The 21,774-nt window shown below is 34.9% G+C and overlaps 1 protein-coding gene across 1 annotated transcript; it reads right to left on the reverse strand.

The window, feature by feature from the left end:
- Nucleotides 1–16,214: 16,214 nt before the first annotated feature.
- LOC107647997 (benzyl alcohol O-benzoyltransferase-like) lies at nucleotides 16,215–18,711 on the reverse strand. Its single transcript, XM_016352032.3, has 2 exons — nucleotides 18,185–18,711; nucleotides 16,215–17,336 (listed from the first exon to the last, which is right to left on the reverse strand). Exons 1-2 carry the CDS (start codon nucleotides 18,638–18,640, stop codon nucleotides 16,410–16,412), a joined length of 1,383 nt encoding a protein of 460 aa, XP_016207518.1. The 5' UTR covers nucleotides 18,641–18,711; the 3' UTR covers nucleotides 16,215–16,409.
- Between the last annotated feature and the right edge of the window lie 3,063 nt (nucleotides 18,712–21,774).

Consider the following 21,774-nt stretch of genomic DNA (forward strand, 5'->3'; position numbering starts at 1 on the left):
GGGTTCATCTGTCTATCGAAGGCACCTTATGGCGCACCAGTCTTGTTCGAAAAGAAGCATGATGGTTTGTTGAGACTATGCATCGACTATCGAGCACTTAACAAGGTAACCATCAAGAACAAATACCCTATTCCTTTGATAGCCGATTTGTTTGATCAACTTGGTCGAGCCAAGTGGTTTTCAAAACTGGATTTGAGGTCAGGATATCACCAAGTGAGGATTGCTGATGGTGATGAGCCTAAGACCACGTGTGTCACGAAGTATGGATCGTATGAGTGGTTGGTGATGCCTTTTGGCTTGACCAATGCTCCTATGACCTTCTGTACCTTGATGAATGAGATCTTTCGACCTTACCTTGATCGGTTTGTAGTGGTCTATTTAGATGACAGTGTTGTCTATAGTAATACCTTGGAGGAACATGTAGAACACTTACGAACTGTGTTCAAGATCTTGCGAGAGAATAACCTATATGTGAAGAAGGAAAAGTGTTTCTTTGCAAGGGACAAAGTCCACTTCTTGGGACACATCATTAAAAGTGGAACCCTCTGCATGGATCAAGGAAAGGTGAAGTCTATCAAAGAGTGGGAGCCGCCAAACAAGGTATTTGAATTGAGGTCATTCCTTCGGTTGGCTAATTACTATCAGAGGTTTATCAAGGGATACTCCGCCAAGGCTACACCATTAACTGATCTTCTCAGGAAAAATTACTCTTTGGAATGGTCAAAGGAGTGTCAAAAGGCCTTTGATGAGTTGAAGGCTGCTATCACAGAAGGACCAGTACTAGCACTACCTGACTACTCAAAGGTATTTGAAGTCCACACTAATGCTTCTGACTATGCTATTGGAGGGGTTCTGATGCAAGAAGGACATCCTATTGCCTTTGAGAGTCGCAAGTTGAATGATACAGAGAGGCGATACACCGTCGAGAAGGAGATGACTCCAATGGTGCATTGTTTGAGAACTTAGCATCACTACTTACTTGATTCACACTTCATCGTCAAGACAGACAATGTGGCTACAAGCTACTTCCAAACTCAGAAGAAATTAAGCCCCAAACAAGTTAGGTGGCAAGATTTCTTAGCTGAGATTGATTTCGAATTTGAATACTATAAGACCCATAATTTTCAAAAAATATTATTATGAGTTAATTTCAATTTATTTATTCATTAAAGACTTTATTTTTTAGAAATTATTTTTTTAAAAGTAATTAAATCAAGTTTTGACAATTAAATTAGAAATTTTACTTAATTTTATAATTATTAAATAATTTTCTATATTTAAGTTATACAGCTTAGTTGCAAAAGAATATGAATTTTATACAATTTAGTTAAATAATAGAAATTCTAGAATTTAATACTTCAATTTTATAAACAAAGAAAATTCATTATATTATCTTTAATTTTAAATTAAAATATTCGATTAAAAGTCAATTAGTAAATTAATAATCAAATAACATTTTCAAAATAAATTTAATAGATTAAATTAGATTTTTAATTAATACTACATACCCCTAATTTTAGTAAAATTACCTAAACTACCCTAATCCTAACCTTCTACCCTTACCGTCTTACCCTTTCCCCAAAACCCTAACCTTTACCAGCTTCAGACAAAAAGAAAGGAAAGAAAGAAAAAAAAAGAAAGGAAGAGGGAAAGAAGGAAAGGGGGAGGAAGAAAGGGAGATCTAAGAAAGAAGGAAAGGGGGAAGAAGAGAGGGAGATCCGAGGGTGAGAGAGCGCCGGTGGAAGGGCGCCGGAGCGGCTAGGACACACCGTCGGGTCGCCTTGGCCGTCGTTGGGAGCAGAGATGCATGCAGAGGAGAAGCCGCCACTGCCTCGCGTTCGTCGTCATCTTCGCGGGTCTCTGTCGCAGCCGTCATCCTCGCCAGGAAGCATGTCGCCGCTGCTGTCCGTTCGTCCAGCCCGAGCCATCGCCGTCGCTGCTGGTCCGCCTTGGAGCCGCCGTCGTCACCATTGAAGCCAAGGAAAGAGAGACACGGTGAGAGGAGGGTCACGCCCAGCGTCGTCACTGCCTTTCCTCCGCCGTCACCGAAGCTACTGGGCTCGCCGTCGATGCACCCATGTTGCTGTTGCGTCCCCGGAGCTTCACGCCGTTGTACTGGCCGCCGGAGAACGCATATGAGGCCTCTGTCTTCTTGGGTTTTGATTGTTGCTAGTAACTCGACTGTACGCCATTGTCAGAATCGGGCCAGATTTATCGATAACCACTTCCTCCTTTCTTGAATTTGTTCCATTTTTATTTTGCTCCACTATTCTGATTTTGCTGGTGTCTCTACTGTCTTACCGATCAGAATGGTGTTATTGCCACTAGAACGGATGCACAGGTCCTTGATTCTCTTCTTTGTTGCTCCATCGTTCTATTTTCTATAGCTGTAGTGAGTTATTCTAACCTTGATATCCTTACTGCTGTTATTCTGCTATAGATTTTTGAGAATTTTGTGATGTTGACGTTCTAGGGTCGAGTTCTAGTAATTGCATGGTTAAAATAGAAGCCATTTCTGTTGTTGTGGAAGTGAACGGAGCGGCGGATGCAGCTGCCGTTGAGTGCGAATCGAGAGAAAAAGGTTTCTTGGACGTATTTGATTTATGGGTTTTGATTATTCGAGGTAGGGGCGCTTTTCTTAAACTTGTTTTACTTTCCAGAGTTGTTATAAATCGATATTAATGCATAAAATACATTTTTGTGATCTCGTAAGTCTTATGAATTGAATTTAGTTGCTTTGGATGAATGAGATTGTTAGTTCGATTGATCGATCGATTGAGAAAGTTGAATATTCTAATTAGTTGACTGATGCTGTTAAAGTAATTTTTCTTGAATTATCGGAATTTGATTTTGAAACAAATTTAGAAAGGACTTGATATTTGAAAATGGTTTGTTTATTGAGAATGATTTGCTATTTTGGAAATGATTCAAAAAAGGTTAGAGGAAGGGTTTGGTTTGAAACTGTTTGAGAAGACTGAGAATTCTTAATTATTGATTGATGCTGTTGATTGAAGCTGGTTTAAATTGCGATTTATAGGATTGGTTGATTGAATTTTGGATTTTGTAATTTCTTTGGGTTGAGTGTTGTTGTTGTGATAATGGTTATTGGAAGTGATTTGAATGATTAACAGGCATTTGGTTTGGTTTGGTTGGGACCCGAAAAGGGTGGCAGAATCTGAGTTTTAGAGGAGATGTTGTCGAAATTTTATAAAATTGGAAGTTTCATTTGAAGTAATTATTTAAGATTTGGTTTTAAACATTATATTTCTTAAGATTGATTTATTTATCAAAGAAGGAATTATTTTTTGAATTGGGATTGTTAATGGACGGAATGGAAAGAAGGATGATGAGAAGTTTCTTTGAAATATGGTTTTGATTGAATTTGGAAAATGAGATTTGGATTGATGAATGATTATGATGTTGAGAATGTTGAGAATGTTAAGATATCGATTGAGAAAGTTGAGATATGATCTTTAAATTATTCATATGGCTTAAGAATTTGAATTATCTGAGATACGAGGTTCCCTGGATAAAGTACCATGGCTTGCCACCACGTGTACCAGGTTGAAAACTCGATACTCTGTTGACCCTACGATGTACTATATAAATTCTCGGGAATGTAACCCCCATTGAGCAATATTGATTATTTGAGAAAAATTTATGCATATACTCTTGGGGATGCACGTCGGGGGACAGTCTAAGTTCAATTCAGACTTGTCGGGTTGGCTGGATAACCGACAGATGAGCCTCATCAGCCATAGGACAGGCATGCATCATATGCATTTGTATGCTTTGCTTGGGTTTGAACTTGTTTTGGTTTTCCTAATTGCTAAACTGTTTTTAACTGCTTCTTAAACTATTTGCTGTAACTGCTACCTAAACCTGTGCTTTCCTTGTCTGTCTTGTCTGTATTTATCCTAGCGTGCTACATCTGAGAATGAACTTTGATGCTGAATTAATCATTGTATTGTTTGATTGCATGGTTGATTTCTGATTGAGATTTTCTTATAAGAAAGAAAATGTTTCGAATTTCTGAAAGATTAAACATTGTTTCTTTGAAAAGGTTTTAAACGATTTTCTATTGGTTTTTTAAAAGATTCATAAGGCAATGATAATCACTGAGCCTGAAAACAGTTTTCTTATTAAATATCTTCTTATGACAATTTTGAAACTCCGTGGTGAGACTGTGTGGTTAGGTTCTCACCCCCTACAGCTTTACCTTTTCAGGAACCGGATGAAGAAGCATTAGGAAGAGTTATACTGCGTTTGGTTTATATGTTGTTGTATTAATTAGATTATTTTCTTCCCTCGTCTTTGTTTTTACAATTTTGTAAGTGTGATATGAGTTATATATATATATATATATATATATATATATATATATATATATATATATATATATATATATATATATATATATATATATATATATATATTATTATAAGATATTATGTAAGAAGGCTTGTATATGAATTTATACCTGCTTGTTTTTTTTAGAATAAAGTATTTATTTCCGGTTTTCAAAGAAATCAACGATACGGTGTTGAGTCACAGGCTCCTATTTTAATATTAAGTATATAAAGTAGTCGTAATACTTCTTGCTATCAGAGTGGTGCAGCCAGAAGTGTGACATTCTGGTAGTGAGGGTGTTACATTATGGTATCAGAGCAGTTCATCCTAATTAGAGCCTTGGGGATGGACTGACCATGTTTTATTGCATTCTCTGAGTGTCTGTCATGTTGTAGGTCTTGTCCAAGTAACAAGAATTAGAATCTTATGCACATGACTGCCTATTAATTAATACTGTTAGCTTACCGTTGCATATCTGTTGATGTTAAGTCTGGCCAATTTAATGTTGATGGCTTATGTGAACAGGAAGTTAATAGGTTATTATAGGCGAATTGGAATTGATAAGAAATAGATAACACTTACCGCCCGGCTTGGGAACGTTAGCAGTTAATTCTCAAGGATATTCTTTTATGTGTCTTGAAAATTCTATTGATGATTTGTAACATGTTCTTTCATAGTATGCCCTGAAAATCCTTACTTGAGATTTCTTTTTGAAAAGTAGTTGATTATTTTTCAACCTTATCTCTTGTTGAAATGCATTCTCATTTAATCCTAACTGTCTATGTTTACTTAAATTCTTTGGAGGATTTGATTTTTGTCATGTCTTGTGAATTTTGTTCGAGTTCTTTGATTTAAATTTCTTTCTCAAAATGTGAGTGGGTTTTCTCCCTTACATCTCTCAATCTTCTTAAATATCTTTATGACATTGTGATTTCAAAAAAATAAAAAAAAATAAAAATACACTTAGAATTTTAGTTTTAAACTAAACTTTTTAAAAGAGATTTTCGATTTTCTTAGAAAAAATTTCAACTTAATCCTTTCTGACCTGATTGTACCTATAATCATTCTTTAAATTTTGATAAAGAAATTTTGAATTTGGCATGCCTTTATTCATATGTATTTTTGAAACCATACCTCAAATTTTCTTTTTCAAACAGAATTTGAAATTCCTTTCAATTTTATTGTAATTTCTCTATATATTCCTAATCGACTAAATGCTTGAGTACCTTTTGAGATTTCTAAAGAATTACTTGTGGTTCTTAGTCCAATTAGATCCCATCTTTCAAATTTCACATATTTTATCTTTACTTTAGAAATAGTTTTGACAAAAAAAACTTGATTTCCTACTAACCTCGTTTTGTTTTTATGCAAATTCTTAATTGATTATGTAAGGTATCTTTCAAGGTTTTGAAGAAAACATTTCATCCTTAGCCTAGTTAATTTTCATTTAACAAATTTTACATAATTTAGTTGGACTTGAATTTGTTTTAACATGACACAATATTTACGTTTTTTATGATTCTCTTGAATTTTGTAAAGCAATTACACTGTTCTTCTCTATAGTTCTTATTGGAGTTCTTTGAAATAAAAATTCTTTTCTATTTGTATTTTGATTCTCCCTTCCGACATACTTTATGACTTTTAACTATTCTTATTTGTTGGTCATTTCAACCATTCCTTCATATTTTTATGAACCTTGTGCCCCTCTGATTTGGTTTTAGTTTATTTTGATCTAATTTACTACTACCCTTCTCTTGTATCTTTTAGAGTTCCTAAATTAAATATTTCTTGTTATGATACGAATTGACTCCTTCCGAAACGTTTTCTCGTGCCTATACATCATTTCTTAGTTGCAATCTTACACCTCCTTATGTATTCATGAGAAACATAATTTTATTGCTTATTTTTCTCTTCCTGCGAATTCTATCTCTTTGAACGTACTTGTACTTAACTTAGTGTCACACGTGGTCCTTAGAGATAAAAACCAATGTGTTAGCTCTTTAGGGAACGACTGGTAGAAGAGGAGGTTAAAGTTTTCAGTAGTTCGATTGAAAGCTTGTTCGATGTCTTATGCCTAGTTGATATTGTTTGAACTTCTTTAATTTAAGATCCTTTTTCATATGGCCTGATTTCTTTTTAAGTACATCTTAATATTCTTGAATATTCTTTATGTGATGGCAAATTCGTTTTGATATGAACTTTTAGAACAAGTTCTAGATTCTCTTCTTAAGAAAGTTAAATCAATTTTTCTCGCTTAAATTGCATCCATAGCTATTCTTTAAATTGACAAAGTTATTTTGAGGTCGGCATGCAATGTTTTAAATAAGGTTTGGAAACCGACTTATAAGCAAATTTTTACTTCGGAATTCTTTTCTAAATGAAATTTAATTTCTTCTTCCATATTTGCTATAATTTTTATACGCACTTGATTGAATATAAACCTTGAGAATTTTTTTTTTTAACAAACGTTTGATTTTCTTACAACCTTACTACGATTTCACTGTATACCTCTATTTGATTGAATACCTAAATGTCTTTTAAGATTTTCGAAAAATTATTTTGGCCTTAACCCAATTAACTTTCCCTTTTCAAATCTCACCTATTTTGTCTTTAACTTGTAAATTATTTTGACAAGAGGCAATTTGATTTCCTTCCGAGTTTTATGCCTACTTTTGGTTAAGTGGTGCACCTAACTATTTTTCTCAAATATTTGAGGGAATATTTTTGTTCTTAGTCACATCGGTATTCATTTTCTTTTAAAACTCTACATAATCTATTTCAACATGAAATTGTATTAACGTAATACCACAAATATACTTTTGTTATTTCTTTTACAAAGTGTTTAATGCGCACTTTTCCTTTGAAAATGTGAAATAATTTTTGAAATATTTTTCATTGTCTATGAGCAATTCATTCGAAAGTATCCTTAATTCTACTCGAGACTTATGAGCCTTGTCTTTGATCTTAGACATTCTTTTTCTGTAAACCTCATATTCCTTGACTCGACTTAATTTTGCTTTAAACTACTGCACTACTTTTCCTTTTGTAATTCCTATCAGGTTTTGTTGATTCGGGAATCATTTTTGAGATTGCCAAACTAATTTTTTGTCTGACACTCTTCATTTCTTATGCATTCCTAATTACTTGTGATTTCAACAATCTTTTCAAACCCTGGCGGATTTTGTCGCTCATATTTTTCCAAGGTCTTGTATTCTTTTGAATAGACTTGAGGATTGCCTTAGAATCACATATGACTTTTAAGGGTAGCAAACGAAACTTTAAAAAAATGTTGTTTGTATACATGAAAGATGGATTGGTTAGTGTGTAACATTATGAGGAGTATAGCAGTTTGTTCCTCATAAAAGTTTGCGGATGTTATGATTGTGACAGGTTATGGAGTTGTGAAATGATTGATGGAATTGGAGAGTTAAAGTTCTTAAATGGGAAAGAGATCTGTCAGCGAGCATTATATCTGTTGTTTTATACCAGCCTGTTTTGTAGCCCTTTTTGCCACACTAGCTACTGTTTTATTTTGTGAACGCCTATCTTGATTTGCACCCTATTTTGTTCCCCCAAACTTTTGTAACGTTTTGAACATTTATATATGCATACTAAGATTTCATACTTTTCAATAAAGTGTTTAAAAGTAGAGTGCAAAGACTATGTATTACCTTGTATATTACTTTAATTTTCGAGGACGAAAATTTTTATAGGATGTAAGCCCATAATTTTCGAAAAATATTATTATGAGTTAATTTCAATTTATTCATTCATTAAAGACTTTATTTTTTAGAAATTATTTTATTAAAAGTAATTAAATCAAGTTTTGACAATTAAATTACAAATTTTATTTAATTTTATAATTATTGAATAATTTTCTATATTTAAGTTATACAGCTTAACAGTTGCAAAAGAATAAAAATTTTATATAATTTAGTTGAATAATAGAAATTCTAGAATTTAATACTTTAATTTTATAAACAAAGAAAATTAATTATATTATCTTTAATTTTAAATTAAAATATTCGATTAAAAGTCAATTAGTAAATTAATAATCAAATAACATTTTCAAAATAATTTTAAGAGATTAAATTAGATTTTTAATTAATACTCTATACCTCTAATTTTATTAAAATTACCTAAACTACCCTAATCCTAACCTTCTACCCCCATCGTCTTACCATTTTCCTAAAACCCTAACCTTTACCAGCTTCAGACAAAAAAAAAGGAAAGAAAGAAAAAAAAATAGAAAAGAAGAGGGAAAGAAGGAAAGGGGGAGGAAGAAAGGGAGATCTGAGAAAGAAGGAAAGGGGGAGGAAGAGAGGGAGATCCGAGGGTGAGAGAGCGCCGGTGGAAGGGCGCCGGAGTGGCTAGGCCACGCCGTCGTCGGGAGCAGAGACGCATGCAGAGGAGAAGCCACCACTGCCTCGCGTTCGTCGTAGTCTTTGCGGATCCCTGTCGCAGCCGTCATCCTCGCTAGGAAGCACGTCGCCGCTGCTGTCCGTTCGTCCAGCCCGAGTCGTTGCCGTCGCTGCTGGTCCGCCTTGGAGCCGCCGTCGTCACCATTGAAGCCGAGGAGAGAGAGATGCGGTGAGAGGAGGGTCACGCCCAGCGTCGTCGCCGCCTTTCCTCCGCCGTCACCGAAGCTACTGGGCTCGCCGTCGATGCACCCATGTTGCTGCTGCGTCGCAGGAGCTTCACGCCGCTGTACTGGCCGCCAGAGAACGCATATGAGGCCTCTGTCTTCTTGGGTTTTGATTGTTGTAGTAACTCGACTGTACGCTGTTGTCGGAATCGGGCCAGATTATCAGTAACCACTTCCTCCTTTCTTGAATTTGTTCCATTTTTATTTTGCTCTACTATTCTGATTTTGCTGGTGTCTCTGCTGTCTTACCGATCAAAATGGTGTTATTGCCACTAGAACGGATGCACAGGTCCATGATTCTCTTCTTTGTTGCTCCATCGTTCTGTTTTCTATAGATGCAGTGAGTTATTCTAACCTTGATATCCTTACTGCTGTTATTCTGCTATAGATTTTTGAGAATTTTGTGATGTTGACGTTCTAGGGTCGAGTTCCAGTAATTGCATAGTTAAAGTAGAAGCCATTTCTGTTGTTGTGGAAGTGAACGGAGCGGCGGATGCAGCTGCCGTTGAGTGCGAGTCGAGAGAAAAAGGTTTCTTGAACGTATTTGATTTACGGGTTTTGATTATTCGAGGTAGGAGCGCTTTTCTTAAACTTGTTTTACTTTCCAGAGTTGTTATAAATCGATATTAATGCATAAAATACATTTTTGTGATTTCGTAAGTCTTATGAATTGAATTTAGTTGCTTTGGATGATTGAGATTATTAGTTCGATTGATCGATCGATTGAGAAAGTTGAATATTCTAATTAGTTGAGTGATGTTGTTAAAGTGGTTTTCCTTGAATTATCGGAATTTGATTTTGAAACAAATTTAGAAAGGACTTGATATTTGAAAACGGTTTGTTTATTGAGAACGATTTGCTATTTTGGAAATGATTCAAAAAGGGTTAGAGGAAGGGTTTGGTTTGAAACTATTTGAGAAGACCGAGAATTTTTAATTATTGATTGATGTTGTTGATTGAAGCTGGTTTAAACTGTGGTTTATAGGATTGGTTGATTGAATTCTGGATTTTGTAATTTCTTTGGGTTGAGTGTTGTTGTTGTGATAATGGTTATTGGAAGTGATTTGAATGATTAACAGGCGTTTGGTTTGGTTTGGTTGGGACTCGAAAAGGGTGGCAGAATCCAAGTATTAGAGGAGATGCTATCGAAATTTTATAAAATTGGAAGTTTCATTTGAAGTAATTATTTAAGATTTGGTTTTAAACATTATATATCTTAAGATTGATTTATTTATCAAAGAAGGAATTATGTTTTGAATTGGGATTGTTAATGGACGGAATGGAAAGAAGGATGATGAAAATTTTTTTTGAAATATGGTTTTGATTGAATTTGGAAAATAAGATTTGGATTGATGAATGATTATGATGTTGAGAATGTTGAGATATCGATTGAGAATGTTGAGATATGATCTTTGAATTATTCATATGGCTTAAGAATTTGAATTATCTGAGATACGAGGTTTCCTGGATAAAGTACCATGGCTTGCCACCACGTGTACCAGGTTGAAAACTCGATACTCTGTTGACCCTACGATGTAAGTGTGACCGGGCACTATATAAATTCCCGGGAATGTAACCCCCATTGAGCAATATTGATTATTTGAGAAAAAAGCTATGCATAGACTTTTGGGGATGCACGTCGGGAGACAGTCTAAGTTCAATTCAGACTTGTCGGGTTGGCTGGATAACCGACAGATGAGACTCATCAGCCATAGGACAGGCATGCATCATATGAATTTGTATGCTTTGCTTGGGTTTGAACTTGTTTTGGATTGCCTAATTGCTAAACTGTTCTTAACTTCTACTTGAACTATTTGTTGTAACTGCTACCTAAACCTGTGCTTTCCTTGTCTGTCTTGTCTGTGTTTGTCCTGGCGTGCTACATCTGAGAATGAACTTTGATGCTGAATTAATGATTGTGTTGTTTGATTGCATGGTTGATTTCTGATTGAGATTTTCTTATAAGAAAGGAAATGTTTCGGATTTCTGAAAAATTAAACATTATTTCTTTGAAAAGGTTTTGAACAATTTTCTATTGGTTTTTTAAAAGATTCATAAGGCAATGATAATCACTGAGCTTGAAAATAGTTTTCTTATTAAATATCTTCTTATGACAACTTTAAAACTCCGTGGTGAGACCGTGTGGTTAGGTTCTCGCCCCCTACAGCTTTACCTTTTCAGGAACCGAATGAAGAAGCATTAGGAAGAGTTATACTGCATTTGGTTTATATGTTGTTGTATTAATTAGATTATTTTCTTCCCTCGTCTTTGTTTTTACAATTTTGTAAGAGGGATAGGAGTTGTATATTATATATATATATATATTTTAAGATATTATGTAAGAAGTCTTGTATATGAATTTATGCCTGCTTAATTTTTTTAAGATAAAGTATTTATTTCCGGTTTTCAAAGAAATCAACGATACGGTGTTGAGTCACAGGCTCCTATTTTAATATTAAGTATATAAAGTAGTCGTAATACTTTTTGCTATCAGAGTGGCGCAGCCGGAGTGTGACATTCTGGTAGTGAGGGTGTTACAAATACAAGCCTGGCAAGACTAATGTGGTAACAGTTGCGCTGAGCCGCAAGGCTGAGTTAGTAACCATTTCTATGGTTGAAGGAGATATTGTGCATACCATCAAGGAAGGGTTGCATCACAATCTGTTAGCCAAGAAGTTGGTGGAGTTGGCTAGTGAAGGTAAGACCAAAAGATTTTGGCTAGAAAATGACTGATGAGCGGATATTTTTTACGCTTTTTGGCATCATTTTCATATAGTTTTTAGCATGTTTTGTTTAAGTTTTATTAAGGTTTCATAGGTTTTAGTGTAAAATTCAAATTTTTGGATTCTACTTTGAGTTTGTGTGTTTTTTATATAGTTTCAGGTATTTTCTGGCTAAAATTGAGGAGCTGAAGCAAAAGTCTGATTCAGAGACAGAGAAAGTACTGTAAATGCTTTCCGGATCTGACATCCTTGCACTTGAAAGAGCTTTTGTGGAGCTACAGAAGTCCAAATAGAGCGTTCTTAACGGCTATGGAAAGCTAACTTCAAGATATTTCCAGAAATGTATAATAGTTTATACTTTGTATCAGAATTGAAAATCCAAAACTGGCGTCCAACGCCAGTCTCCTGCCCCAGTCCAGGCGTCCAGCGCCCAAAGGAGGAGACCAGCATCCAAGCACCCAAAGAGGACCCCCTAGCCAGCGTTCAACGCCCTAGAGACCTCATAGCATGTGGATCTCATCAAAGTTCAGCCCAAACACTCACCAAGTGGGGTCCCAGAAGTGGATTTTAGCACTAAAAAGACTATTTTACCCTTCTTATGTAATCCTTAGTCATTTGTTTAGTATTTAAGGGATATTTTACATAATCACACAGGACTTTATGCCAAATTTTCGTGTATCATTGTGTTTTCTATCAATATGAGTTTCTAAACCTCCTAGGTTGAGGGGAGGAGCCCTGCTGAGTTTTATGGATTAATAAAAGTATTACTGTTTCTCTTCAAACCGTGATTGATTCAATTCTAAGATGTATCTTCGTTCTTCAACTTTATGAATGGTATGACCCGTGACAATCATCTCCGTTCTTCATACTAAGACCTCGTGCCTGACAACCAGCCGTGTTCTTCTTGGGTTCGTGTGAATACGTAACTGGAAAGCATTGAACCGCCAGCTTGATTATACATCTCTTAGATGGCTAATCCACGACTTCATTGGGGACTTCTCAAGACACTAGTTCAGTCGAGGTATGGGGAGATTAGGGTCTCTGTGGTAGAGGCTAGAACTCAAAGGCGCAGCATTCTCTGATTTGGAAGATTCGACCTTGTCTGTGGCGTTTTGAGTAGGATCATTAAGGAGAATGGACTGCAAAAGCTTCACCCTCAATCAGAATGGATCCACACTAACCCTGGGGTTTAGATCTGGAGGAGATTGGTGACCGCGACCGTACGGCGTCGATCACATACAGCCTACCATAGAAGAAATCATTCACAATTGAAGAAGACAGTAAGACCAGAGTTAATCCAGAAGGATAAAGCATCTCCAAGCCTTAACCATCTTCTTATCACTGGTTACATTCGAATTCACAAAGTATTTTATACCCTATTTCACTTTTATGCATTCAAATCCAATAACTCTTCTATCCGCCTGACTAAGATCTACAAGATGACCATAGCTTGCTTCAAATCACAATCCTCGTGGGATCGATTCTGACTCGCTCAGGTATTACTTGGACAACCCAGTGCACTTGCTGGTACAATTGTACGAAAGTTTGGGGATTCGTGCACACAATGACCTTCTCTACACTAAAGGGAGAAGACTATACGTCCCTAAATGGAAAAATCTAAGAAGAAAATTAGTGAGAGAATGCCAGGACACCAAGTGGGCTGGTCACTAAGGTCAGCAAAGGACCTTGGCACTCATTGAATCTTCTTATTAATGGCCTCAAATGAGAGATAAAGTAGAGAACTATGTGAAGACTTGTCTTGTGTGCTAACAAGATAAGATTGAAAACAAGACACCAAGCGAGTTGTTGGAACCTCTGCCTCCATCAGAGCGACAGTGGGAAAGTGTCTCTCTAGATTTCATCTCTGTCTTACCAAAGTTCGAGGTGTTTGGATCTATTCTCATGGTAGTAGATCAGTTTTGAAATATGCTACCTTTATACTCGCCCCTACTGACTGCACTACAGAGGAAGCAGCCCGACTGTTCTTCAAGAATGTGGTGAAATACTGGGGATTGCCTAAGAGCATCATTAGTGATGGAGATCACGCTTCACCGGACGACTATGGATAGAGCTGTTCAAACTCCTTGGGTCGGGGCTTTATTTTTCAACAAGCTTCCATCCTCAAATCGATGGGCAGACTGAGAGAGTGAATGCCTTACTCGAGTGTTACTTGAGTCATTTTGTAAGCGCTGATCAGAAGGACTAGACAAAACTCCTCGACATTGCTCAGTTTTCATACAATTTACAAAGGAGCGAGTCCACAAGGAAGAGCCCATTCGAGATTGTGACTGGACAACATTCGCTTACACCTCACTCTCTTTCTTTCTCTTACTCAGGGAAGAGCCCTGGAGCTTATCATATGATTAAGTCATGGGAAGAACAAGCAGATATCACTCGTTCTTACCTAGACAAAGCTGCCAAGAGGATGAAGAAATGAGCAGATAAGAAGAGGAGGCATGCAAACTATCAAGTGGGAGACAAGATAATGATCAAACTTCTTCCACAACAATTTAAAGTATTTCGCAAGGTTCATAAGGATTTAATCCGCAAATACGAAGGGCCATTTGAGATTATTGGATTTGTTAGGGAGGTTGCTTACAAAGTACAACTCTCTCCCTCTATGAAGATCCACCCGGTCTTCCATGTGAGTATGCTTAAACCATATCATGGAGACCAAGACGAACCGAGTAGAGGTGACTCGAGTCGTGCTCCGCCCGTGGTGATTAGATCCTTTGATAAAGAAATCGAATAGATCTTAGCTAATCGCGTCGTGCGACAATGAGGAGTACCACCAAGTATCCAATACTTGATCAAGTGGAAAGAGCTCCCGATAACTGAAGCTAGTTGGGAAGCTCGTGAAGATCTGTGGCAATTCCAAGAATACCTAGAGCGCTATCATGAACAGAACGCAACGAGGACGATTGCGCATTAGGTGGGGGAGAATATCACGGTAAATTTTAGAAAGTTAGATTTAACAGTGTTTGTATAATTTTCTGGAGTGTTTGAGAATGCTCTAGATGGTTCCGAAATATTCTAGAATGTCCTAGAAGGTCCCAGAATACTCTAGAAGGTTCTAGAAGACTCTGGAAGGTCATAGATTATTTTAGAAGAGTGTGGATGTATATAGGAATATGAAGAGTAGTATAGAAGAATCTGGAAGTATTTAGAAAGTTGTAGTATGATAGATATTTGTAATGAAGGTTCTAAATAATTAATCTGGACCGTTGATTAGATTTAATCCTAACCATCCATTAAAGAGGTGGATGGCTATAAATAGGAGTGAGAGTTAGTGTGAGTCATTTGTAATAGACACTTGAGCAATAAAGTGTTCTTCCACCAAAACTTCCTTTCTCTTGTGTTCTCTTGTGTTCTTAACTTTCTTGCTAAGTATTGAGGATTAGGCTGACTTGGTCTTAGCTCAAGAGGTTGAGTAAGTTCGAGGGTCGGCACGATAGCGTTGGAGTGTATCCAAGGTCGTGACAGTTAAGTTACATTTATTCTCATTTGTATGAACCCTAATCCCTAAAATCGACGGAAACATTTACTAGTGCAAAGCCATTATCCAGATTTCATTTTGAGAGAGACGAAAACACCGGGCAACAAATTTTGGTGGTCGTCGGACATGCAGGAAAGGATGGGGTGATTTACAAAAAGGAGGAGGTAGAGCTTCACCTCAATGTGATCACTGAGTGCCCAGAAAATCACTGATAATTTCTTATCAACTAAAACCCTTGGAATCGAAACGCTAAGCTTGAAAGGTGCAGCGCCATCAAATTCAGACCCTGCCAAAAATAGGACAAAGTGTGGAGAAGTAAATTTGACATTAAAATTGTAGCATTGGAGGAAAGAATTGAAGATGGTGTTAGCGGTGAAGAGCAATAAACAAAGTGTTGGAATTATGCAATTATGCTTCCCACGTGAATCGCCATCTTTGTGTTGTGTTATTTTCAGTATCACTATTATCAATTATGGTTGTAGTTGCAGGTGTGCATATTTTTCTGTATTTTGAAGAAGTTAAACAGACGAGGGAAGAACAAACGAAATTAGTATTAAATTTTTTAAGGACTAATTTAATTAAAAAAATCATTCAAAATAAAAAAGACGATGGACCAATCTTTCAAATATATTTGACTATTAACCTTATTAACATATATATCAAACAAGGGACAAAGCCTCGCAGGATCCAAAGAGAACATTGGCTCCCTCTAAATAAGCTTTAATTATTTTTTTATAAATTATATATAAATTTTATCTTAATTCTCTTAAAAGTTTTATTTTAATTCTTTGTATTATAAAATTATTTGTTGTCTTTTTCTTAAAATTTAATCTAACTAAATTAAATCATTTACAAATTTTCGGCTATCATTTTCACCCCATAAGAATCCACCCATTAGTAATATAATTGTGTTAGGTGTAGAGCAAAATTAATAATTAAAATTAATTATTAGTATATAATATAAATATATATTAAAAATAACTTTAAGTTATAGCTACGAGGAAGATCTGATAAAGGTGGGATACCCATCAGCAATTCAGCATCATGGCTCTTACAAAGCATATCAGCCACCTTAAATCAATTTTCATCTTTCAATTTCACCTTAAAACACACCCACTTCTAATTATATATAATGAGCCCGTAGATTATTGCTCTGCTCATTCTTTTAACATTCACAAATTACTACAAGTTAGAGCTACAAGGAAGATCTGATAAATGTAGGATATCCATCATCACAACTCTTACAAAGCATATCAGCCAACTCTTTCTCAAACCTCTCCATAGCTTTGACCGGCAAGAAAATTGGAAACATTACACTTTCTTCTCCTTTGCCATTCACACAATCCATCATAAACGTTACTCCAAAAAAATCCCCAGCCCCACCTTCAAATACTCCACCGTACAATGCATTACCCCATCCAAAATCCACTTCTCTTAACCCAGCACGTGTCAAGTTTGACACAATGCAAGATCCTACGGTTGTAAATAACGGTCTTCCTTTTGTCACCAACAGATCTGCCACAGAATGCATGTACTCTTCCGTCACTTCATCTTTTGCTTTCTTTATCAACTCTACCGCATATCCAAACGGATTTTCACAAAGCTTCCTTACAGTTGTAACTGCTGCAGGATAAGCAAAAACGTTTCCGTAATAACCAAGGGGTATTTTAGGGTTAAACCTAGCGCGTGCATTCACGATGCACATCATGCGAACATCATCTTCTGGCGCAAGTTGCAATGCTTTTGTACGGCAACACCATAGACATGCAGTTACAAGCTCAAATCTAGTGCATTCGCCGAGGTGACGTGGAACCAAACGACGAAGGGAAGCTATTTCGGTTGGTCCAAAGAAGAAGGAGCGTTGAACCATGTCTTTCTTGCTCAGAATAATGGTGGAGGTGTCTACTATGGGTTCTTCGTATTCGCGATGGGTGCATGTAATGCGAGGTGGGTGCCTTGCACTCAAGAGCTCCCTGGACCACACAGGTAGAATGGAAGGTTGATGTGCACCACGAGCCATTTCAGCCATGGCAGTCATAAATTGTGCAAAACCAGTGCCATCACTCATGGTGTGGTTTAGGCGGAAGGCAAGGGTGAAACCACCACATTTAAAGCGTGTCACCTGTTATTTAAGTAATACTAAATAATCAATTTTTTTACAGTAAATTTTAATTAATTTTTTAAAATTATTTTATTTATTTTAAATTTTTTATTTTAAATTCTAAATTTTTAAAAAATGAAATTTTTTTTTTTAAAAAAAAAATTAGTTTTCTATATTTTTTATTTTTAAAATATATTCTATAAAGTTTTATTTTTTCCCTAGCTATTACCTTGTAAAAAGTCAAACAACAAATTACTTAGGTTCGTATTATATTTCTTGTAATGGAGGGACATATATTTTCACCTATTCAAGGTTAAAAGGGAAAGAAAAAGTCTAGGCCAGTATTTTGTTAAAATTTTACCAGCATTTAATTATAAAAAAAATAATTAATTCTATATCATTAGATGTTAAATGTCGTTTTATACTATTAAAAATATTGATGATGGCTAATTAATGTCAATTTATCTATGAAATAACGAAATTAAAATTGTACCTATAAAAGATTAATTTCGTACCACAAATTTATTCAAACTCTAAAAAATTATTCATTTTTCATGAATATATCTTTAATTTAGAAATTTTTTAAAATTTTTAAATAACTTAATTTTTTAGTGTTTGAATAGTTCTACTGTACAAAATCTATTTTCCATAGTATAATTTTAATTTTATTTTTTCATAAATAAATTTGTTCATATTTAAAATTTTCATAAATAAAAATAATAGTTTACTCCTTTTGACATTTAAGTAGATTTTGTGCTATTTTGATATCTAATTTAGCTGAAAATTTAGTTAAAAAATATTTGTAAATCTACAATGACAGGGATTGTTTTTACTATATATTCAAAATTTGAAGAGTCATTTTTTGGAACCTGTATGAGTAGAAGGGGACAGTTGACAATTCCTTCCGATCCTGGAACATTGTAAAGGAGTTCTTCAAAACAAGGGAACGGAGGTTGAAGGGAGTCACCAAGTTGGTCAAGTGCCACGTCAGCATCAGCCTCGATGAACAAGACACCCTCTGCAGTGCAATCCACCATCAACTTGCGGCCATGACCCTCCCTAAGCCTACCGGCAAATGGGTAGTAAAACACAAGTGTTCTTGAGAGTGCATCTCTTATCACCTTTACTGGGTCTTTTCCTTCCATTGATGGATTGTGACCGTATATAAATATGCTTGGAAGTTGGAAACGAAACCCTTCTTGATCATCAATGTCTGATAGCAGTTTAAGTTCGCGGGGAGTGGGCATAGCCGGAGCTACTAGCTCTGGTTTGCACCTTTTCACTGTAATCAGGGGAGAGGGAGATTTTGATGATGATGAAGACATGTCGTATGTGTGTGAGAGAGTTAACAATTAGTGATGTAAGAAGGAATATAAAGAACTTAGGAAATGGTCTATTATTATAGTATATAGTCTGATGAATGGCAACTAGTGTTGTTACCAGAAATCGATGGCGGTATGTATATATAGGACAGTAAGTTGGTAATAATAAGATGCATGGTTGTCAACTTAATTTGCTTATTCTAATAGACTATTGTGTGCCATTCATCACATTGTTAATATGCAGCATTTTTCACACAAACCATGTTTTTTTTTTTTTTTGTGACACACAAACCATGTTTGTACATTCTAATTTTGTGACACACAAACCATGTTTGTACATTTTAAATTTTATTTATACACTAAAATTAATTATTAAAATTAATTATATATTATTTAATTTATTTTTAATATATATTTTATATTTTATAATAATAATTAATTTTGATATATATTAAAATTAATTATTAAAATTAATTATATATAATTTAATTTATTTTTAATATATATTTTATATTTTATAATAATAACTAATTTTAATATACACTTAACATAATTGATATTTATATTATTAATATTAACTAAATTTAGGTGAAAATTAAGAATTTACTTGTTAGAATGTGAATTGTTGGAATTTTCTCTACCTAAAGATTATCTATGTTAAATCATTAAGAAAGAAAATACTGGATGCGAAAGCGTACCTGAATTCATAAACATAAATCATGATTGGAAGAGTCTGGATCCTGTAGTTCTTTCGATCTTCCTCAACAAAAGCCTTCTATATTCCTAGGCGGCTGAATTGCAATTCTTTTGATGAGAAAAGAGCAACAAAGGCGGCTTTGGTATATTGGAGACCGAAACCTTGAAGGCATTATTTATATTTGAGCATATCACCCATTAAACCCTAAAGCCCAAATAAAATAGTATCTAAAATCCAAAAGATAATATATCTAAAATCCAAAAGATAATTATCTAAAGAACAAAAGATAATATATGGTTTTATTCTCATTTAATTCCAAATCAAAATAATAATGACTTATTCAATTTAACATTTATAACAATAAATGAGATTACCATTATATAAGTCATTTAATTTGAAATAGCATAATTTGTGATTATAATTAATATATGTATTGCCCACAAACAAATTAGAAAATTAAAATAATTTCCTAACAATTTTCCACTTGGGCTATACATATATTCTTTCTTGACATAATCACATCTTATAAACTTTATGCGTACATCTGAATGCTATTTCTCTCATTAATTTAACAATCTGGTCCGTCCCATATATTAGATATGGAATCACCGCAGCTTTTATCACATTAATGTCGTGACTAAACCACGACAATCACCATCCTAACATACTTAACGGCATAGATCAAATTTGGATGAGTAATATGAAAATTACATGTCAAGTGATTTCGTGCATGTCTATTTCCAGCTGGTCCAAATTTAAAACTTTATTGAGATCAAACACAAAACAAATGAATATTTCACATAACATGAAATAAACCATCAACTTAATTTTGCAGAAAAATAATTCAATATCTGTCATAGGACATATAGCATAAAATAAACTCCCACTAAACCAAGGCATCACAAATATTGACACCCATCCGAGCAGTATGCTCATGAAAGACTTTAGGGATCAATCGGTTGGTTAATGGGTCTGCTAGCATATACTCTGTTCCTATATGTTCTATGAAAATCTGTTTTTCTTAACCTTTCTCCTTGACAACTAAGAACTTGATGTCTGTATGCTTCGATTTTGTCAAGCTCTTATTGTTGTTGGAGTATAGTACTGCTGACTTATTGTTACAAAATATCTTTAATGACCTTTCAATGTCATCTACTATATGATGCTCAGTGACAAAGTTTCGTAACCATATGCCATGAAATCGGAATCAGAGTACCTAATGATCTCCAAATTTTCTGATCTCCAATAAGTATGTAATCATTTGTTCTCTTTAAATAACGCATTACGCGTTTAACAACTATCTAATGATCCATGCTTGGATTGCTCAAGTATCTACCCAATACTTTCACTATAAATGATATATCGGAACGTGTGCAGACTTGAGCATACATTAAGCTTGCTAGTGCTGATGCATAAGGTTTAGGTTTAATTACTCTATTGGTCCCTATAGTTTCGCAAAATTTTCAATTAGGTCCCTATACTTTTTTTTCTTTTTAATTGAGTCATTGCACCAATTTTTTTTTTAATTGAGTCCCTACACTATTTTTTCTTTTATTTAGGTCCCTATACCAATTCTTTTTTTTAGTTGGGTCCCTATAAAATTAAGCCAATTACTACTAAGAATGACTTAATTGAAAAAAAATAGTGTAGGGACTCAATTAAAAAGAAAAAAAGTATAGGGACCTAATTGAAAATTTCACGAAACTATAGGGACCAACAGAGTAATTAAACCTAAGGTTTATCATACATTGTTGTCCTCTCAATATCATTTTTAGGGAATTATTTGAGATTGAACTTGTCTCCTTTAGTTACGAGTGTGTCCATTGGTCTATATCTTTCCATGCCATATCTACTTAAAATCTTTTTGATATAGTTCTTTTGTGATAATCCAAGAATACCTTGCGAGCGATCTCTTAGTATCTCGATTCCGAATACAAAAGAGGCATCACCAAGATCTTTCATTTCAAAATTGTTCGATAGAAATTTCTTAGTTTCATGCAACAAGCCTATATCATTACTGGCAAGTAGAATGTCATCAACATATAAGACTAAAAAGATGTATTTACTCCCACTGAACTTGCGGTATACACACTCATCTATGATATTTACCTCAAAACCATGAGGTAATGACTTCATGAACTTGTGATACCATTGACGGGAAGCTTGTTTCTCCTTTCTCTATTGGATTTCCTTAATGACACTTCTTGAGGTTGTTGAGCTTGCTGTATGGATTGGGATTGAGGAGGATTCTCATTATTTTTTCTGTGCTGTAGCAGTATCTTGAGCAACAACTATATTCTCATTATTCTCTTGTACGGTAACTGGATCTACAGTAAGATTCTCATTGTACTCTTGTACTATAACTGTGTCTTGAACAATAATAGGTACAAAGACCTGATCATTATCAGTTACAAAATCCTCATCAAAAGCAACATTCCTT

Source organism: Arachis ipaensis, chromosome B6 (assembly GCF_059453495.1).
Source record: "Arachis ipaensis isolate K30076 ecotype BB chromosome B6, ASM5945349v1, whole genome shotgun sequence".
NCBI classification, from domain to species: Eukaryota; Viridiplantae; Streptophyta; class Magnoliopsida; order Fabales; family Fabaceae; genus Arachis; species Arachis ipaensis.